Source organism: Phyllopteryx taeniolatus, chromosome 4, assembly GCF_024500385.1.
Source record: "Phyllopteryx taeniolatus isolate TA_2022b chromosome 4, UOR_Ptae_1.2, whole genome shotgun sequence".
In the NCBI taxonomy this organism is placed as follows: Eukaryota; Metazoa; Chordata; class Actinopteri; order Syngnathiformes; family Syngnathidae; genus Phyllopteryx; species Phyllopteryx taeniolatus.
This window is the reverse complement of record NC_084505.1, coordinates 26,761,398-26,779,193: the sequence shown is the minus strand read 5'-3', so window position 1 is coordinate 26,779,193 and position 17,796 is coordinate 26,761,398. Positions and strand designations below refer to the sequence as shown.

The window sequence follows — 17,796 nt, the reverse complement described above, 5'->3', positions numbered from 1 at the left end:
GAGGAAGTGACGTCAAAAAGACAGGAAGTTATATCGGACTGACAGAAAGTGAAGTCAGGCGGACGGGAAGTGACGTCAGACCAACAAGAAAGCGCAGCCGCTCACCTTACAGAACGGTCGTCGCTTCCGGTGACGGCGACCGGTTGTTTGGGATGGAGGTCGAGTGCCCACAGCTCGCCCTCGCTGTGCCCCTGCATCAGCAGCAGCGGTTTGTCTCTGTCCCGGACCATGACCTCGAAGATCTCGCTGTCCTGCGTCCCGGCCAGAATCCGGTCCGCCTTCCAGCAGACGCTGCGAATGGACAGACCTGAAAGCACAGACAGACGGCGCCGTGACGGACTGACGAGCGGTCGCCCTTCGCGGGAACAACGCTCGCCGCTCCGACCTTTGTATCCTTGCTCAGCTTCCCGCAAGTCGATCTTGGTGATGGGCTTGAAGTCGACGTCCCAAAGCCGCACGCAACCGTCGCGTCCGCCGGTGGCGAAGCCTTCTTCGCTGGCGTGCATGCTGAAGATTCCCGCCTGAAAGGACGCCGCCGGCCACGTTTCCCGTCAGCCTCGCCGCCGCCTCGTTCTCGTTCCTCGTTCGGCGTGTGCGTACGTACCCCGTGCGCCGCCTGCACCGTCCTGACGAGCGCGACTCCTCTCCACACGTACACGTCTCCGTTGAGCGCTCCAGAGTAGGTGGTCTGCTCCTTGGCGGCGGCCACGCACAAAATTGTCTGGAGGTCGCCCGTCTTCCCGAAGATTCCGCGTTTGGGGGTCAGGGCATTGCCGCACAGAGTCCAGAACTGAAGAGCCACACCGAACAGACACCATCATTGGCTACACGGGAAAACCAGGAATTTTTGGGGGGCCCTGCTAAGGCGGGGAGGAGCAACCGGTTAAGTACGGCAACATGTATCGGTCCCCGCACTTTTTTGTAATGATACCGCATCATTTATTGCAAACTGTTTTTTGCATACGGCTCACGGACCTCCATGGGACCAGCGACCCCGTTTGAGAACCGCAGCGCTCAAGTCATGCTAAACTAGACTAAACCAGACTTCACCTTGATGTGTTTGACGCCGCAGCTGATTAATCGCGTCGAAAGCTGCGGATCCCAAGCCACGTCGAAGATCTGCAGAAAGTCAAGCGGACGTCAAAAAAACGCTACGCGGTTTCCACCGACGATCGCTCGCGTGACTCGTACTCTGTCCGAGTGTCCGGTCGCCGAGGCCAGGACGCGTCCTCTCCTCCAGTCCCACACGCACACCGTGTTCTTGGCGTCCAGACCCACCGAGGTCAGTCGCTACGACGACACAGCACATGACAAATGGTGTCCAATCGCAAGCGAGCGCGCGTTGTGCCGCGGGGGGCCTCACCTGTCCCTCGGCGTCGAAAGCCAAGCACGCCACGCCGTGCGTGTGCGCGTCGCGCAGGATGGAGACGGTCTGCATGGAGTACGTGTCCCACACGCACACGTACGGGTCCTTGCCCACTTGGCCGGTCGCCACCTGCACTTTGTCGGGATGCAGCGCCAGGCTGGTCGCCACGGAAACACAACATGAACCACCGCTTCGCATCAGCGTGACCAGTCCGAGTGTGGCGAGCCGTTTGAGCATTTGATTGGTCCATCCATTTTCTCAACCGCTTCTCCTGGAGCCCATCCCAGCTATCTTCGGGCCGGGACCTGAACCAGTCGCCAGCCAATCGCAGGGCAGCATTTGATCCGTATCCTTGATATCCGGCTTAAGCTAGAACAACTACATGTTACTAGTTCACAACTGCGTGCTACTAGTGACATGATCAAATTCAACTAGGTAACATCTCGTGCTTCACTCGTACTAGTAGCACATCGATGTCAACTAGTGCATAGTTTTACATGACTAGCAACATGCTACCGACAAAATCCTTTTGCACGACTTAAGTGGAGTTTTTAGGGCAAGTGACGCCGTTAGAAACGCCACAGTCATTTCGACGCGCAGACTCGGAGAACCCCTGGGAATTTCGGCCCCTGCGAGCTTATTGGTTGATATTTTTCGACTGAAACTTTACTTTTACTGAAGCCAGTATGTTGCGATACGGGCTGCAACTAACGATTATTTTAATAATCGATTATTCTGTCAATGACTTTTCTCGATTAACCAATGACTCGGATCAAAAATAGTAATAATAATAATGTGCATCCCATTATTTAAAAACAGTTTGCAAATGTCTTATTTTGACAGAACAGAAAGATAATCAGTCTGCTTTCATGGACGACTACAGAAACGGGACACTGGCTGAAATTCTGAGCACTGGGATAATTTGACTTTAAACCAGGTCTCTAAACGATTCGTCGACTATCAAAATAGTTATCGATTCATTTGATGATCTATTTGTTGTCAATGAATCGGTTAATTATTGCAGCTTTAGATGGAGTCATCGAAAGAATAATCGTTTGGAAAAATGTTCGATACCTGCAGCCCTATTTGCAATCAAGTCGAATACAAAAATAATTTTTAGCCGATTATTTGATGGAAAAATGGAAAGAATAATCGATTGTGAAAGTATCGGAAGCTTCAGCCCGAATACAAAAGAATGCTCAAAGGGCTGACCTGATGATGTCATCGTTGTGTCCCAGGTAGAACTTCTGAGTGTGCTCCCGGGCGTTGTAGACCACGCCCACCCCGGCCACAAAGTAGACCAGCTCTTTCCCCGCCGTGTAGAACAGGTTGTTGCGGCACTGGTGGCCGCGGTAGCCGTGGACCCACTCCAGCCTCAGCTGGCAGCGCGGCGCCGTCTTGTCCGCCATCTCGCCCGCCTCACAGCTGTAAAGACTCACGGGCGGGAGGCGCGCCGGGTTCTCGGCGCCAGTCCCGCCATGACTCCGCCGCCGCTCAAGCTTCCTGTCAAGACTTTGGCGTCAAATACAAACAAAAATGATTATTGCGTGAATTGTGCTGATGTCAGAAACAAATGGTAAAGGGGCTTTCACTTGTAGAGCGCTTTTCACCTTCAAGGTACTCAAAGCGTCTCCTCATTCAACTACTGATGACTCAGCATCGGTATCTTGCTCAAGGACACTTCGAGATGGGCACAAAGGCTGAGGGTCGAACCTACGACCATCGAGTTGGGAGCAGTGGTGGTTCTAGCCCGTTTTTAGTGGGGTGGCCAGACGGGGTCCAAGGATCCTTTTCAAGGGGGCCGGACTACAATCGTCAACGGGGGGTGGGGGGGGTTGCAGATGGAAAATTTTGACCGACCAATCCAGTCACATCCTATCCATGTTGCGGATGGCACTGGCCCCCCCCGTGTCCGCCCCTAGAACCACCACTGCTTGGGAGACGCCCACTCGACCGCCGGAGCCGTACCGCGCTCACTGAAAGTACGGCCAACAACCGCTACAGCGTGCTCACGTCCCATAGCCCATCTATGACGTTTCAAATGATATGTTAGCATTACGCTACAACGGACAATATGGTTTGGTTGAACATTTTGATGTTTAAATATACGACGTAGTGGTGCAACAATTAATCGATTAATCGCAAATAACTGATTATCACGTAATGGACAAGTATTTTGATGATCGGTTAGAATTTCAGCCTCGCAACATTTTCCCTTTGTTGAACCAGGTCCGGCAACTGAGAACAGTTTTTCATTTACAATGCCGACCTGGAGGCATTGTAGGGTTCAGTGTGTTGCCAAAGGGCACTTCGACAGCGGAGGCGGGATTCGAACCGCCAACCCTACGACCCGCTCTACCGACTGCGCAACAGCTGGCCCAGCAGTAAATATTCTCTGCTTTTTGTAGTCCTCCATGAAAGCAGACTGATTTTCTTTGTGGTTTTTCAAAATACGATGTTTGCAAACTTGCTTTTACTTTTGAACGCAATCATCAAGATTTTGCCGATTTTCTGACGGATGTTATGGCCCAAACCAGGAACCGACTCATCATCAATTTACGTTTGTGCGTTCTTCTAATGGTCAATTTGAAATAATGTCCTGTTTTGAATAAAGGGCTAGAAATTATTTTTGTTTTCATCCGATTCATCGATTAAACGAAAAACTAAAACAGATTAATCCATTTTCAAATTAATCATTAGTTGGAGCCCTATTACAATGATTAATTCAATTTTGTTGTATGTGTTGCTGCTCCATGTGTTAAAGTAGCAGTTGTTTGACGGTTTAGAATGACCAAAACATCATTGCTCATTTCTGTTTGCCTGTCTATGGCATTTCCATTATGTGATAGCATTACGCTGGCGGACTTCTGCAGTTCTGCACTTACTTCTACAACCACAAATCTGTTTTCTACAGCACTTATCCTCACGACAGGTCACCTCAGTGACTTTGGGCGTATGAGCCGGACTGGTCGCCGGCCAAACCCAACCGTTCCCACTCACGATCACAACTGGGGACAATTTAGAGTGTTCGAGAAACCTCACTTGGGGTTATACATTTTTTTTAAAATGTATTTTAGTGAGGATAAGCGGTAAAGAAAATGGATGGATTATTATTTTTTTTTTTTAGGTTTGGATGGTCTCTCTGTTTCGCGGATGTTCATGTATCGCGGGTGAGTGGGGAACGTATCCCCCGCGAAAAATGGGGCTTCACCGCAGCGCTCATTAGCGACGTCACAATAAGAAACAGAATATTAAAAATCCGTTTTCGACTTGTAGACGCGCACCTGCTGCCCTGTGGCCTCTGACGTCATCGTCATCCTCATGTTCTTCGGGCGGTTCGGGTCTGGTTGGAGTCCGAAGCGAGATTACAGCAGCACCGTGCTGTCACCGAGGAAAAGCGTCCGCCCGTCCGCGGCGGATGCCCGCAGCAGTACCTCGGTCCGGAATCACAGTCAAAAGCCGAAGGAAGGCGATCTAGATTGGACGCAGCTCAGCGAGACCGCCGACCACGAAAGACGGGAAGATTAATGCCAGCGCATCCGGCGCGGCCCTTCCAAATAAGACCACCAACATCATCATCGACAACAGAACTCAAACCTAAAACAAGAAATCAAATAGTAAAGAAATGTAACAAGCCGCTATTAATTCCTTCTGGAATCGTCGACTCCGCTTTCTGCCAGCACCACGTTGAACGTTCTCTCCTTACTTTTATTTTGAAGCTCAAGAATCCGCTTAGTCCTCGTTGCCGCCTCTTGGGCGCAGTGCAGGCTGGGAAAGAAAGTATTTCTATTGGAAAGAGGCGAGCGGCGAACATCGCGGCTACAAAATGGATTTAGCGACCACTCCCTTGGGGTTTTTCTATATGTGCCCGAAGCTGACCGGTTGCGTCATCGCTAGCATAAATTCTTCCAAAGAAAAAAGAAGAAAACGTCGTCCGTTCGCCACATTTCAGTCGTGGGTAACCGAAAACGAAGCACATCTTTCAGTGCTGCGATTAGCGGAGGGCGTCCAAATCTCAACTGCAGGAAGCGAAAGCTTCCAGGATTTGGAGGTGGCTCGCGGCCCCGTCTCCCGCACAACAGATCCGCCCCTGCCCGAACGTTCGCACGCAAAACATTTGGCGCACTTTTTCAAAGATCGAAATGTTTACAAAGAAGACGAAGACATGGAGCAGAGTGGAGCAAACCATTTTGGCTTCTGAAGGAGAATTATCTTCAGGGCCGGGAAGCAAGCAAGTCATTTGAATTGGAAATAGTTGATTCGCATATCCAGAAAAGGTCGCTGTGAATCCTGTTTATTAGTAGTAGACCACTACTCGTCGTCAGGAGTATCGCACCCACAAATGGCCCGCGGGCCGTAGTTTGGACACCACCGGATGGGCCTGTTGTTAATGGTTCTGTGCCCTGACGTTGCCTGGCGACCAGTCCGGGGTGTACCCCGCCTCTCCCCGAAGTCAGCTGGGAAACGGGCGGCCATGACGTCATTTTCTCCGAACCAATAAGCGTTAGTTACGTAGATAATAGAAAATAAAAAGAGGAGCGTCACTACGTTAGCTCCGGAAAGGAGAAATGCGACACGTGACAAATGCGTTTCCAGTGGAAAAACCTTTAATGACATTTGGCAGCAGCTTCGTTCACACATGAGAAAAGCTGGCGTGTTTCGCCACAACTTTTCCGAGCAGCTTCTTCATTCCTAAGTAGGTACGTGTGATTGTGCAGCAGGTGGCGCTGACTTGCATACATGCTGAGTGCGTGGAGAAGCGAGCAAACTTTTGAGGACGAGCAAGCGACTTGACCGCATCGCACACTTTTATACATTCGTCCTACGTGCTGTTCTTGAGCCGAGGTTCAGGCGGCGTAGCGTGCTGTGCTATGCTAGGCTATGCTATGCTAGTGGGGGTCCACGGCGGAAACATCAAAAAACAACCAAAAACGTTCTTGTTTCTCAACGGCGGGTGAAGAACGCCGCCGTCGCTTTAACAAAAAACAAAAGTCACGTCCACGTTTACAACCTCAGAAATCAGGTTGGTCACGTTGACCTTTCGTAGCTAACGTTAGCATAAGGTTACATCGTCACTCAAACGGGAAGCAGGAAAATGACTTCAAATATTTCAAGGTCCTCCTCACTACTTCTTTTTGCCGAACAAGCTGAAGCGTTTATCTTTCTCCTTTGTCTTCACGGCACCGGACTCTACGACGCCGGGCGGCGGGGCGTCCGGGTCCAGGGTCCCGTTGGCGGCACTCGGCCCGACGGGGGCGCTGGCGTCCAGGACGGCCTGGATCCACGTGCTCGTCTCCTCCTGCAAAACAAGCGCAACAACGTGGCGACCGTTCTAGAAAGCAGATGTGGCAACCGAGACAAACGAGGAACTCACCTCATCTTTGGCTTGAAACAAAAACTGGTTGCCATCGGCGACTCTGCAAAAGACAAAATAAAAGCGTCAACTTCCGGGAGGAGACTTCCCGCATCGCCACGGCGACGCCCACCTGAGTCGGAAGACGTGTTTCTTCTTCTTGTAGCCGCCGGCCACTTCGCAGGCGGCACCCTTCAGGCTGACGCGTGGGTGGCTCGGATAGGTGGCGCCCTGCGCCGCCGCCTTGGCGTCCTTGTAGAAAGTCATTTCCTGTTTGGCGACCACGCACAGCACGTGGTGCCACGACCTGTCGATCACACGTGAGCTTGACTTTTTATTCTGCTATAAACGAACGACGTATCGAGACTAGGGAATACGGGCGCAATTAAAAGGGAGCCGTGGCGCGCCGAGGCGCACCCGGACGCTGCAAGCGAACCTATTGGACGCCTTCTTGTTCGGCCCCTCCCACTGGTGTTTCCGGTGCAGAAGTCCTTCCTGCGTCGCTGCCGCTTCCGACACGATGCTGGTTTTGCTGCTTTTCTTCTTCTCGATGGGGGGTGGCGAGGGGGTGGGGCTGGGCTCCTTGGAGCTGCCGTCGGCGAGCCCGTTGACCAGTGAGACGCCGCCGCCGACCACGCCGCTCTGATTGACAGACAGTGAGCGAGAGTGCTTGAAGAAAATCCTGACAAGCAATCAGCCAATCAGAGGGCAGTTTTGATAAATCTGATTGGTTGAACATGGACTCATCGACCAAATATAGATGAAAGGGTGGCGCTAGCATGTTAGCTTCTTTTAAGACTTGAATGTGAGCGGGACTAATCGGCAGGCGACCAGTCCAGCGTTTTGTCTCTACGTGCCTGCTATCGGCTGGCGACCAGTCTGTTGTTTATCTTGAAAACTGACCTGATCAGAAGAGTCGTTGCGATCGACGACATCGCTGGCAGAGCGAACAAAGAAATGGAAGGTTAGCAAAGGTGCACTTCCCGTCACGTCCACCGCGTGGCTGTGTTGCTCACCTCTGTTGTGGTTGGACGTGGATGCAAGATGACCCCTCAACCTTCCTCTGCTCCTCCTCCTCCTGTTGCCTCCTCACCTCCAACAGCTCCATCTGCAGGTCACAGCCCGTAGGGCGTCACGTGACCCATTTTTTTGTCTCGAGATGCGAAGAAAACTGGAGATACGAGTGCCTTGACTTCCAAGTATTGTTTGTTTTTTGCCTTCCTCGGTGAAGACTGACCGTGGTGAGACGCTCGAGCGCCGAGAAGCGCTCCTCCCAGGTGGCGGCGGACTTCTCGAAGGCTTCGTGCCGCTTGAGGAGCTTCTCCACCTCGTCCACGCTTCGCCCCGCCTCCCGGCTCGACAGGTACGACTCCTGGCCCAGAAGCCACGCCTCGGCCACACCGGCGTCTCGAGAGAACTGCTGCACCTCCAGGACTGCGGGGGGCGACACGGTGACGGTGGCGCCGCCGTCCGAACGCGATCGCTGCCACTTACCGAGTTGGAGCCACTCCCAGCGATCCTCCCACTTGTCGATCATATCTTTCCTTTTGTCTGTCAACTGGAGCAGCTTTTCTTTGATCTGAACGCGAAAAACACAAACACGTGAAACCATTCATCGGATACTCCCGAATTACGACATGGGAATATCTATAGTGGTTGACTCAAGGGCTGAAAAGCTTCATCGAATACTCCCTAATAATTACAAATCGATTGATTTTTTTAATCCACGGTGGTACCTTGAGATGTCCCGTACCGCAAACTATCTGTCTCCACTGAAATGAATTGACAATGCCATAAATCGGTTAAAGCCTCCCCCAAAAACCCAACAAAAATTTGGGTAATGTGTTTTTTAATACGGAAAATACGACCACGCTGACGTCATTGCGGTTATCCCGCGCGCAGTTTGCCTTTATACTCGAGCGCAACTCACGCGCGCAGTTGTGAAAATGTACTGCTACTGTTCGCTACGGCTGCTATAAGGCGGCGGTGGTGTGTGGAACCAAGGGGAAGGCCGAGTACGTCATCACAGCATGCGACTAAAACGGACCAATCACGAGAGATGATCTCCGCGGCATTCTACGCGCAGCAACAATTTTTGTCGTGTGCGCGTCAAATGACGCAGAGGGGGCCAATGCGTCGGTCACGTGATGCAATGCGGGCGTTGTCGGCCACGTGAGCGCAGGAGTATAAAGAGGCCTTTATGCTGCTCCTTCTGCTGTGCACGCCTTGGCCACATGGGGCAGAACAATCCAGAAATCCTGATATATACGGAGACGGTCACAACCCCTTAGTCAGCTGCAGTGTGACGTGACACTACATTTAAGTCATTTTTGGGGGGGATACCTTGTACTTGTCAGAGTCGTTTTAATGCAACAGAGTTTTTACTTTTACTTGTGTATTTCTAAGAAACAGTACTTTTACTCTATTACATTGAGTTACTATACATTCACGTGACCACACACAGTCTCTGCAGTACTCTTGAGTCTATTATGCATCTTTGATTAAAGAAAAACCCCGGTTACTTACTCAGTACTTGAGTAGTTCCTTCAGTAATCTGGGAAAAATGATTTTGCAATAAACTCGCTGGACAGGATTACAAAAATGTGGGTGCTACTGTACTGTATATAGTAACGAGGCCAAGTCAATTTTGTAGGATGCTACTGGCGGGTTCTCACTTCCTGCGCCGCGTAGTGCTTCTTGGCTAGCAGCGCCTTGCCCAGGTCCACGCAGACGCTGAGGTTGTCGTTTCGAGCATCCACCTCCGCCTTGACGCCCTGATGCTGGTTCATGAGCAGCTCCACCGAAGACACGTCCCTGAGCGCACACACGCACGCAGCCGTTAACTAGCCAGCTAGCTCGATGAGCACAGTAAAGAAAATCATTGGCAATGAGTTGTTATGTGCTGTCATTTCTTCAAAAGTGCGAATCTACAACACATACGGGCACCGCGCATACAACTTGTCATATTGAACCTATTGCTCCTCCCTAGCTTAGCTTTGGGCCAATGAAAAGCTCGGATGTTATTGTGACATATCACATAATTCTAACATCCCTAAATAAAAAAAAAGTCTTGCTGTATTATTACAAGAAAAAAAAAGTCTTATTTATTTTTCATAACTTGGCTAATGGCAGGGAAACACTGTAATTCTATTGTTTTATTCTTGTCCAGAATATTATGAAAATAAAGTTGTTTCTGAATTTTTTTTTGACTCCCATATCAGAATATTACAACTTTACATTGGAAAAATCAGACATTCTTGTCACATTAGCACCTTTTATTTTGACAAAATACATCTTTGTTCTCTTAAAAATGAATACCTTTTTTCTTGAATAATAGGACTATTCTCAAAACATGACAAGTTTTTTCTAGAAAAAAGAAACAAATCAGTTTGTGGGCGGCAGCCGAGGGCGTGGACCTTGGCGGTCCAATCTCCGGCTACAGAAGCTGGCTCTAGGGACTTGGAACGTCATCTCTCTGGCAGGGCAAAGAGCCCGAGCTGGTGTTGGAGGTTGAGAAATTCTGGCTCGACATAGTGAGGCGCGCCTCGACACACGGCTTGGACTCCGGTACCAGTCCTCTTGAGAGGGGTTGGATTCTCTTCCACTCTGGAGTTGCCAAGCAGGTGCGGGCATACTGATTGACCCCCGGCTTGGTGACTGTACCTTCGGGTTGGGGGAGAGGTCCTGAATGTTGTTTGTGCCAATAAACCAGCAACAGCAGCTCAGAGTACCCACCCTTCTTGGAGTCCTTGAAGAGGGTGCTGGCGGGCGCCCCTACTGGGGATTCCCTCATTCTTCTGGGGGACTTCAACACTTACGTGAGACGCCGTGATTGGGAAGAACAGCTCCCCCCCGACTCGAACCCAATCGCTGTCTTGTTATTGGACTTATGTGCTCGTCACAGACTGTCCATAACAAACATAACATAGGGGTGTCCACACGTGCACTTGGCACCAGGACACCCTAGGCCGCAGTTCGATGATCGACTTTGTGGGCATGTCTTGGGCACTCCGGTGAAGTGAGGGGCGGAACTGTCAACTGATCACCTCCTGTTGAGGTGGCTCCGATGGTGGGGGAAGATGCCAGTCGGATCTGGCAGACCCGGCCGTATTGTGAGGGTCTGCTGGGAACGTCTCGCAGAGTCCTCACCGTTGGTGTTCACCAACAGGTTCGGGGATTGATCTTCAACTGGAGCAGTTCGCAGCAGAGTGTGTGTTGGGATGAGAATCAGCACCTCCAAATCTGAGACCATGGTCCTCAGTCGGAAAAGGGTGGAGTGCCCTCTCCGGGTCGGGGATGAGATACTGTCCCAAGTGGAGGATTTTAAGTATCTTCGCGGTCTTGTTCACCAGTGAGGGAAGAATTGAGCGGGAGATTGACAGGCGGATCGGTGCAGCGTCTGCAGTGATGCGGATTCTGTATTGGTCCATTGTGGTGAAGAAGGATCTGAGTCACAAGGGGAAACTCTCTATTTACTGGTCGATCTCCGTTCCTACCCTCATTTATAGTCACAAGCTGTGGGTCGTGACCGAAAGAACAAGATCGCGGATACAAGTGACCAAAATGAGTTTCCTCCACGAGGTGTCCGGGCTCTCACATAGAGATAGGGTGAGAAGGTCCGTCATCAGCAAGGGGCTCAGAGTCAAGCTGCTGCTCCTCCGCATCGAGAGGAGCCAGATGAGGTGGCTCGGGCATCTGATTAGGATGCCCCCTGGACGCCTAGCCGGTGAGGTGTTCCGGCAGGTCCCACCGGGAGGAGACCTCGGGAACGACCCAGGACACGCTGGAGAGACTACGTCTCCTGGCCTGCCTGGGAACACCTCGGATACCCCGAAAGAGCTGGACGAAGTGGCTGGGGAGAGGAAAGTCTGGGCTTCCCTGCTTAAGCTGCTGCCCCCGCGACCCGACTCCGGATAAGCAGAAGAAAATGGATAGAAGGATGGATGAATTTGTTAACATAACATAACGCCATTTTTGTCTGGAGAAAGGCTCATTTCAATGCCTCTGGCATTTCAGGGTACGCATGGTACTTATGATCTCTTGGTGATCAATTACAGTGGACACCCACTATTGGTGGGGGTTTGGGACCGGGCCCGACTGCAAACAGCGAATATCCTCAAATCATTTCCATGAAAAATAATCCGAGATAAATCTAAATAATTCTGTAAAAAAAAAAAAAAGACGGGGAAAAAAAAGAAATGCAAATAAGCAGGGGATCGTGTAAACAAAAACAAAAAAACGCAAATAAGCAGGGGATCGGGTAAACCAAAAAAACGGATCAGGAAAAAATATCAGGAATAACAAGGGGGGATAGGTTCCCCCAAAAAATCTGCAAATGCTGAATACGTGAGGGTCCACTGTAGATCCGTTGAAACATTTCTCCTCTGTAAAGTTCCGTGTGAGCTTACCGAGGTTTCTCCTGGGCTTCAATGATCCAGATCACGTGGTCCATCCACATCATCAGGTCTCGGACCAGGTTGAAGAAGCGGAACTTGTCGCCGGTGTCCAGGAGTCGGAGTCTGCGGCGGTCGCAGGCGTCCAGGAGGTCGTTCCACGCCCCCAGGACCTCGCTCTCCCGACGCTGGATGTCGTCAGCTTTGTCGCCGGCGTAGGCCGACTGGAGGCGTCCGGCGTCCTCCTGAAGCTGCCTCACCTGACCCAGGGCAAAGGGGGGACTGTAACTGGCCGATACAGTAGTCTTAAGCTTCTACTTTCAAGCAAGTGCCGAGTCATGCCTGGATAAGACTACGAGACAAATTTGGTCAGTCGCCTTTCAGCGAAGTTCGCCGTTTTGAACTCAAAATCGGCTCTTTACGTGAATCGTATAGATAGAGTTCATAGGCTGTTTCGTACTCCTTGAACGCTGGCAGCCAGATCCATTCCACACACAGATGTGATTGTGAATATTACACGGGGCGGACTCGTGCGAGTGCATTGGCCTGAAGTTCCGCCCGTGCGCTCGGGACCTGCTTTGGATAAGTCACAGGAGTTGACGAGACCAGAAAAAACACTTCTGCCGCTTCTGCTGCTAAGAAGTAACGCTACTTTTACTCCCGTTACAATGATCTAAATGTCGCTCGCTACTTTTATTTATCAATTATTGCTTTTTTATCAACTCTATCGTGTGCAAGACGACGACTTCGACTTCTGCATTGTGCGTGTGTGTTTTACTGAGTGAAATGAAAAAAAAACCTAGGACTAATCACACTTGTGAAGGCAACCTTTGCATTGTCTCCAGGATTTTTTTCACAGTATTTTCTTTCTTTTAGTTTGGGATTTTTCTGTCAAAACTAGTCCCAAAACCACCATAATTTCCTCCTTTCGTGTGTCCTATTTAACGATGTGTCGGGAGTTGCTATTTTTTTACCTCTTCGTTGATGTTCGATCACATTTGATCATGGGCGATTTCGGTCTTTGAGGACTAGATTCTAGATCGACGACAAACAGAATCATTGTGTGGTGTTCTGTGTCGAGATTACACACAGTATAACCGAAACTTCATGTGTGGGTTCTGTCACAGATAAACAATCTTTTAAGGTTTCAAAAACCTTTCTGCGTGTACCAGGCCTTAGTCTGATTGAAGTCAAGTCATGTGACTCGAGTCCTCCGGCTCTGCGAGAAAGGTCTGGCTAGGCTTCAGTACGCGGCGGCGTGTCCCGCTCACCTGCGTGCCGAGCGCGTGTATGTCGTGCTCAAAGGCGCCGTGGGCTCGCTGCAGCAGGTCCGCCGTGTTCTGGTCGCGGCCCACCTCCTCGGGGAGCTTGCGGCGCTTGTCTAGCACGCGAGCCTGGACCTCCGCGGCGTCGCGGTAGAACTTGTGCAGCTCGAAGGAGGCGGCCAGGATCTGGGTCCTGGTGTCTACGAGCTCCAGCAGGTCGGCCCAGGCCTCGTCGACTCCGTCCTTCCACTCGGCCACTGCGGCGGCGTCTCCGTGACCCGAGTTGATGAGCTCGTCCGCCTGCCGGTTGACAGCGTCCACGCGCTCCTGCCCGATGTTTCCCGTGTCCCGCGCGAACTCCCTGAAACGCTCCTGTAACATCTGAAGCCATTCCGAGCACCGACACCAATTAAGTGCGTCGCAAGTCACGTGCTAATTGCTAACTAGCGCAATCATTCCCAACCACGTTACTTTTTTTGGACACTTTTGTTCTATCGTGACGTTTTTCCAATGTAAACCACACATTACTCACAAAAGGTTTGCGACTGTAATGGAAAATTTCACATTTGACCTTAACTTGAATAGTGATTGGCAACAGTCGGTTACATGAGAATACGCAAGAAGTGAACAATTGCGAAACCGACTGCATGCATTTCCATCAAAGTTACTTCAAGTATTCATTTCAGGTATTCTCCATCGGCGCGAGTCATTTTTTTTCACAATGCCATGTTGAGCATTCGGGTGGAGTTTCAGGATGGACCCAAAATGTTCACCAGGTATAATAACCTTAATTTGACTTTGTGTAATCAAGCTACATGTCCAACTATAATAACAATAATAATAATAATAATGCATTCCAATCATAGAGCGTTTTTCATGATCCTCAAAGACGCTTGTGCTTTTTGTACGCTCGACAACAAGGAACTCAGTGGCAAAATGATCCACGATTGATGGCCACTTGTATGCCTTTCTGTGACTCTTCCAGTCTCTCAGTTGCAAGCTGCTGATGACACTCGAAGCTCAGCGGCCACTTTCTTTTGGATGGCGAGTCGCTGTCGATCAACTGTTTTTGGGTGTCGTTTTGGTCTGGCGATGTCAAAATGTGATGACGGGGACAGTTTATAAAAAAAAAAAAAAAAAAAACGATTCAACGTAAGCATGCCGCGTATTTGCCACTCAGCTTCTTGTCATCCAAAAGCTACTTGAGCAAATAGTAATGAAACATTCTCAAGTTCACTTTTTTCAGTTCATTTGGTGAACAAATTCTAAGTCATGGTAGTAGTGCCCACTTATTTCTGATCCATTAATACAACCACGTTGATTGTTTAATTATTCTTACTGCATACTTACGACTATTATAAATAAAATTGTTTGTTTTTTGTTTGATTTGATTTTCTTCACCTTGTTGACGATGTTGCTGTTTGTATATGCCTTTACATTTTAATGGCTCAATGTATACTGCTGTATTTGGAATGGTGATTAAAAACTGCAAATCGAGAACTAAATCATATTTCAAATAAACATTCTAAAGTTGAAAGAATGTCAAATTAAGTTCACTTGTAAAGGTTATCGATAAGTGGGTCTCAAACATCTGTCACCAAGTAGCACCTGAAAGAATACCTCGCTCTCCAAGTCCCACCATCAAAGCCAACATTCAAATGCAGTAGCGTATTAAGGCTACGTGTTCAAGTTAGGGTTTGTCAAGTGGTGAAACTAATAGGTCCGTCGCCGGTTACGGTTCACTGTGTAATACGCAGGAACGACGGGGAGCTTTACGCCTTTAAAAGGAGAGCCGGTCAGGACTCCCTTAGTTCTAAGGAGCAGGGAAGCCTGGACTCAGCGAGGTCTGACTCAGGTTGAAACGATTCATCAAATAAATGGAATAATTAGGTAGATGCAAAATCTCTGCCTCAAAGCTCCGGAGGGATTATTTCTCCACTGAGGATGCACGCACCAACCCCCCCGTAGAAATACGTTTAAAATTTTTAGTCGATTATTTGATTAATCGGAAGAAGACTCGGTTCCAAAAATATTCGATAGGTGCAGCCCTGGTGTTCATCAAAAGCGAGAAAGAGCTTTTCCATCTATCCATTTCCTGTACCGCTTATCCTTACTCGGGTCGCGGACGTGCCGGAGCCTATCCCAGCTATCTTCGGGCGAGATGCGGGGTGCACCCTGAACTGGTCGCTAGCCAATCACAGGGCACATAGAAACAAACAGCCATTCACACCTACGGGCAATTTAGAGTCCTTAATCAACCTACCACGCATGTTTTTGGGATGTGGGAGGAAAGCGGAGTGCCCGGAGAAAATCCACGCTGGCACGCGGAAAACATGCAAACTCCACACAGGCGGGAGCGGGGATTGAACCCGGTCCTCAGAACTGTGAGGCAGATGTGCTCACCAGTTTTTTCACCGTGCCGCCGAAAGAGCTTTTATTGCTAAACATTATATTTAATGTAAGCCACAATAACATTATGGACAGTTGGAACATTAACTTGAATATGGTACTTAAATCATTCGATTAAAAATGTATTGCAACTCAAAGTTAAATAGAAATTGTGCCTCCAATCATTTTGTACAAACAAACCAGTAAAGATTAAACAATTATGTATTTTACCTAACTGTTACATGAAACGGCAACCGAAATCAAATCCCGGTCTCGCCTGTGTGGAGTTTTGCATGCGTGGGTTTCCTCCCACATCCCGAAAACATGCACGGTTGGTTAATTGAACCAGTCTAAGTCGCCGTCACGTGTGAATGTGAGTGCGAATGCTTGTTTGTTTCTATGTGCCCTGCGATTGGCTGGCGACCGGATCAGGGTGTACCCCGCCTCTCGCCGGGAGATAGCTGGGATAGGCTCCAGCACGCCGGCGACCCACGTGAGGAGAAGCGGAACAGAAGATGAATGAATGAATGAATGTTAAATGAAACAGAACTTAAAAAAGTACTTCACTTTAAAGTAAAAAAAAAATTTACATGAAAATTAAAAAAATGTACGGTACTGGATTTAAAAACCCAAAAAAGGTTGAAACAGGCTTGCGTAGCAAAAAGCTTCATTCTGATTGATATGTTGGATTTGAGTTCATGTATAAATGTTGTAAATGGGCTTTTACTTGGAGAGCACTTTTCCACCTTCTAGGCACTCTAGGTGCTTTTGTGGCAAATTCTGATGACCGGGCGTCCGGTATCTTGCTCAAGGACACTTCGGCACGGTCACAGGGGCGAAGGATCGAAACCACAAGACTTCGGGTTGGGAGACGACCGCTCTATTACCCGAGTCAAAAAATGTTGGCAATTTTATTTGTATTTAATTCAATGATTCTTTGACGTACCACACTTTGAGAATCACTGTTATGGAGCATTTTAGCTTCATCCTGAAAGTTCAACTTTTCAGGAGTAGTGTATGTGCAATAGCGCAACGCGAGCAGCAGGGTTTGTGCTTTTTTTTTTTGTCGTACCATGATGTGTTCGTAGTCCTGACCCAGCTCGTGAGACCCGGCTACCACCTCCCTCTCGGCCATCCACTGTTCCACGTCATCAACTTCCCGGTTGAGGAGGAAGAGGCGGAGTCTCTCGTCCAGTTTGGCCTGCCTCTCCTCGGACAGATCCTTCAGGCTTGCGTACAACTTGTCCACCTGAGATTGACGCGTGCTGATGCGCTCGCTGTCAAATACACAAAAAAGTGCGAAAGGACTTAATTCACCCTTGTTAGCCTGGGCGTCCTCCTCAGACGTAGAAAGTCGGGCTTGAACACCTTTGTGGCACAAAGGCGTATTCGCTGGCTTTCGCATGTGCTGCTGTGTTCCAGAGTGGCTAACGCAAAGTACACACTACACTACAGGTGTTACGGCGCTGTTGCAAAAGGCATGTTATGGAATGCGCGCAATGGTAGCGAGTTGGAATAAAGGACCGTCGGCACACAGTTGTTGTGCTCATGTTATTGGACACAACATTGGCGACGAAGATGGACTTTCACTTTGCGCCGCTCCCCTCGTTCCTCGCCCTCCCAGGTGAGCCCATCGCACTAGCGGAGGCTAACGACGCACGGCTATCTGCTATATTAATCCACAACTTGGGCAGCCAGGGCCAGCGCATTTTCCGTACTCTCAGACCCTCACACGGACTGTGTCGCCTTGTTGACCAGACATTTTGCTGCTCCACAGACTACTTCATGTAGTGACAAGCAAAAGTGAAAGTAATCCGCCAGACTGTAGGTGGATTACTTTCCGCCAGCGAGGGCAGCACGCAGGCGAACCGGAAAAAGTATTCCCATGACAAGCAGTTGGAGGAGGGTTGGAGAGGAAATGTATCTTCAATCTACAGTAAGCTTACGTTTTATCAGATTCACTTAAAGGCTCATGTGGCTGTATGTAGAACAGAGGCGCACAGTTGAAAGGGGGCGTGTCGCGGTTCTGAC

General features: G+C 49.5%; 2 protein-coding genes across 13 annotated transcripts in view; both read right to left on the bottom strand.

The window, feature by feature from the left end:
• LOC133476939 (echinoderm microtubule-associated protein-like 6) overlaps positions 1 to 5,461 on the bottom strand; it is a 56,043-nt gene extending 50,582 nt beyond the window's left edge. For 2 of the 9 annotated variants that reach the window (XM_061771006.1, XM_061771007.1), the window contains exons 1-9: positions 5,073 to 5,459; positions 4,651 to 4,963; positions 2,579 to 2,878; positions 1,364 to 1,523; positions 1,192 to 1,290; positions 1,051 to 1,119; positions 605 to 790; positions 386 to 521; positions 106 to 307 (exon numbers count right to left, since the gene is read on the bottom strand). In XM_061771006.1, the coding sequence (XP_061626990.1) occupies positions 106 to 307; positions 386 to 521; positions 605 to 790; positions 1,051 to 1,119; positions 1,192 to 1,290; positions 1,364 to 1,523; positions 2,579 to 2,775 (1,049 nt within the window). In that variant the 5' untranslated portion in view covers positions 2,776 to 2,878; positions 4,651 to 4,963; positions 5,073 to 5,459. Of the gene's footprint in view, positions 1 to 105; positions 522 to 604; positions 791 to 1,050; positions 1,120 to 1,191; positions 1,291 to 1,363; positions 1,524 to 2,578; positions 2,879 to 4,650; positions 4,964 to 5,072 lie in introns of all 9 variants that reach the window. The other 7 variants (XM_061771004.1, XM_061771005.1, XM_061771000.1 and 4 more) reach the window with 5 other exon arrangements.
• A 490-nt stretch (positions 5,462 to 5,951) lies between these two features.
• The window catches only part of LOC133476942 (spectrin beta chain, non-erythrocytic 1-like), a 39,953-nt gene continuing 28,108 nt past the window's right edge, over positions 5,952 to 17,796 (bottom strand). For 3 of the 4 annotated variants that reach the window (XM_061771011.1, XM_061771010.1, XM_061771013.1), the window contains 11 exons: positions 16,838 to 17,042; positions 13,384 to 13,758; positions 12,128 to 12,372; positions 9,395 to 9,533; positions 7,957 to 8,298; positions 7,736 to 7,827; positions 7,623 to 7,656; positions 7,156 to 7,361; positions 6,853 to 7,026; positions 6,741 to 6,783; positions 5,952 to 6,665 (listed from right to left, as the gene is read on the bottom strand). In XM_061771011.1, the coding sequence (XP_061626995.1) occupies positions 6,492 to 6,665; positions 6,741 to 6,783; positions 6,853 to 7,026; positions 7,156 to 7,361; positions 7,623 to 7,656; positions 7,736 to 7,827; positions 7,957 to 8,298; positions 9,395 to 9,533; positions 12,128 to 12,372; positions 13,384 to 13,758; positions 16,838 to 17,042 (2,029 nt within the window). In that variant the 3' untranslated portion in view covers positions 5,952 to 6,491. The remainder of the gene's footprint in view (positions 6,666 to 6,740; positions 6,784 to 6,852; positions 7,027 to 7,155; positions 7,362 to 7,622; positions 7,657 to 7,735; positions 7,828 to 7,956; positions 8,299 to 9,394; positions 9,534 to 12,127; positions 12,373 to 13,383; positions 13,759 to 16,837; positions 17,043 to 17,796) is intronic. The other variant, XM_061771012.1, reaches the window with a different exon arrangement.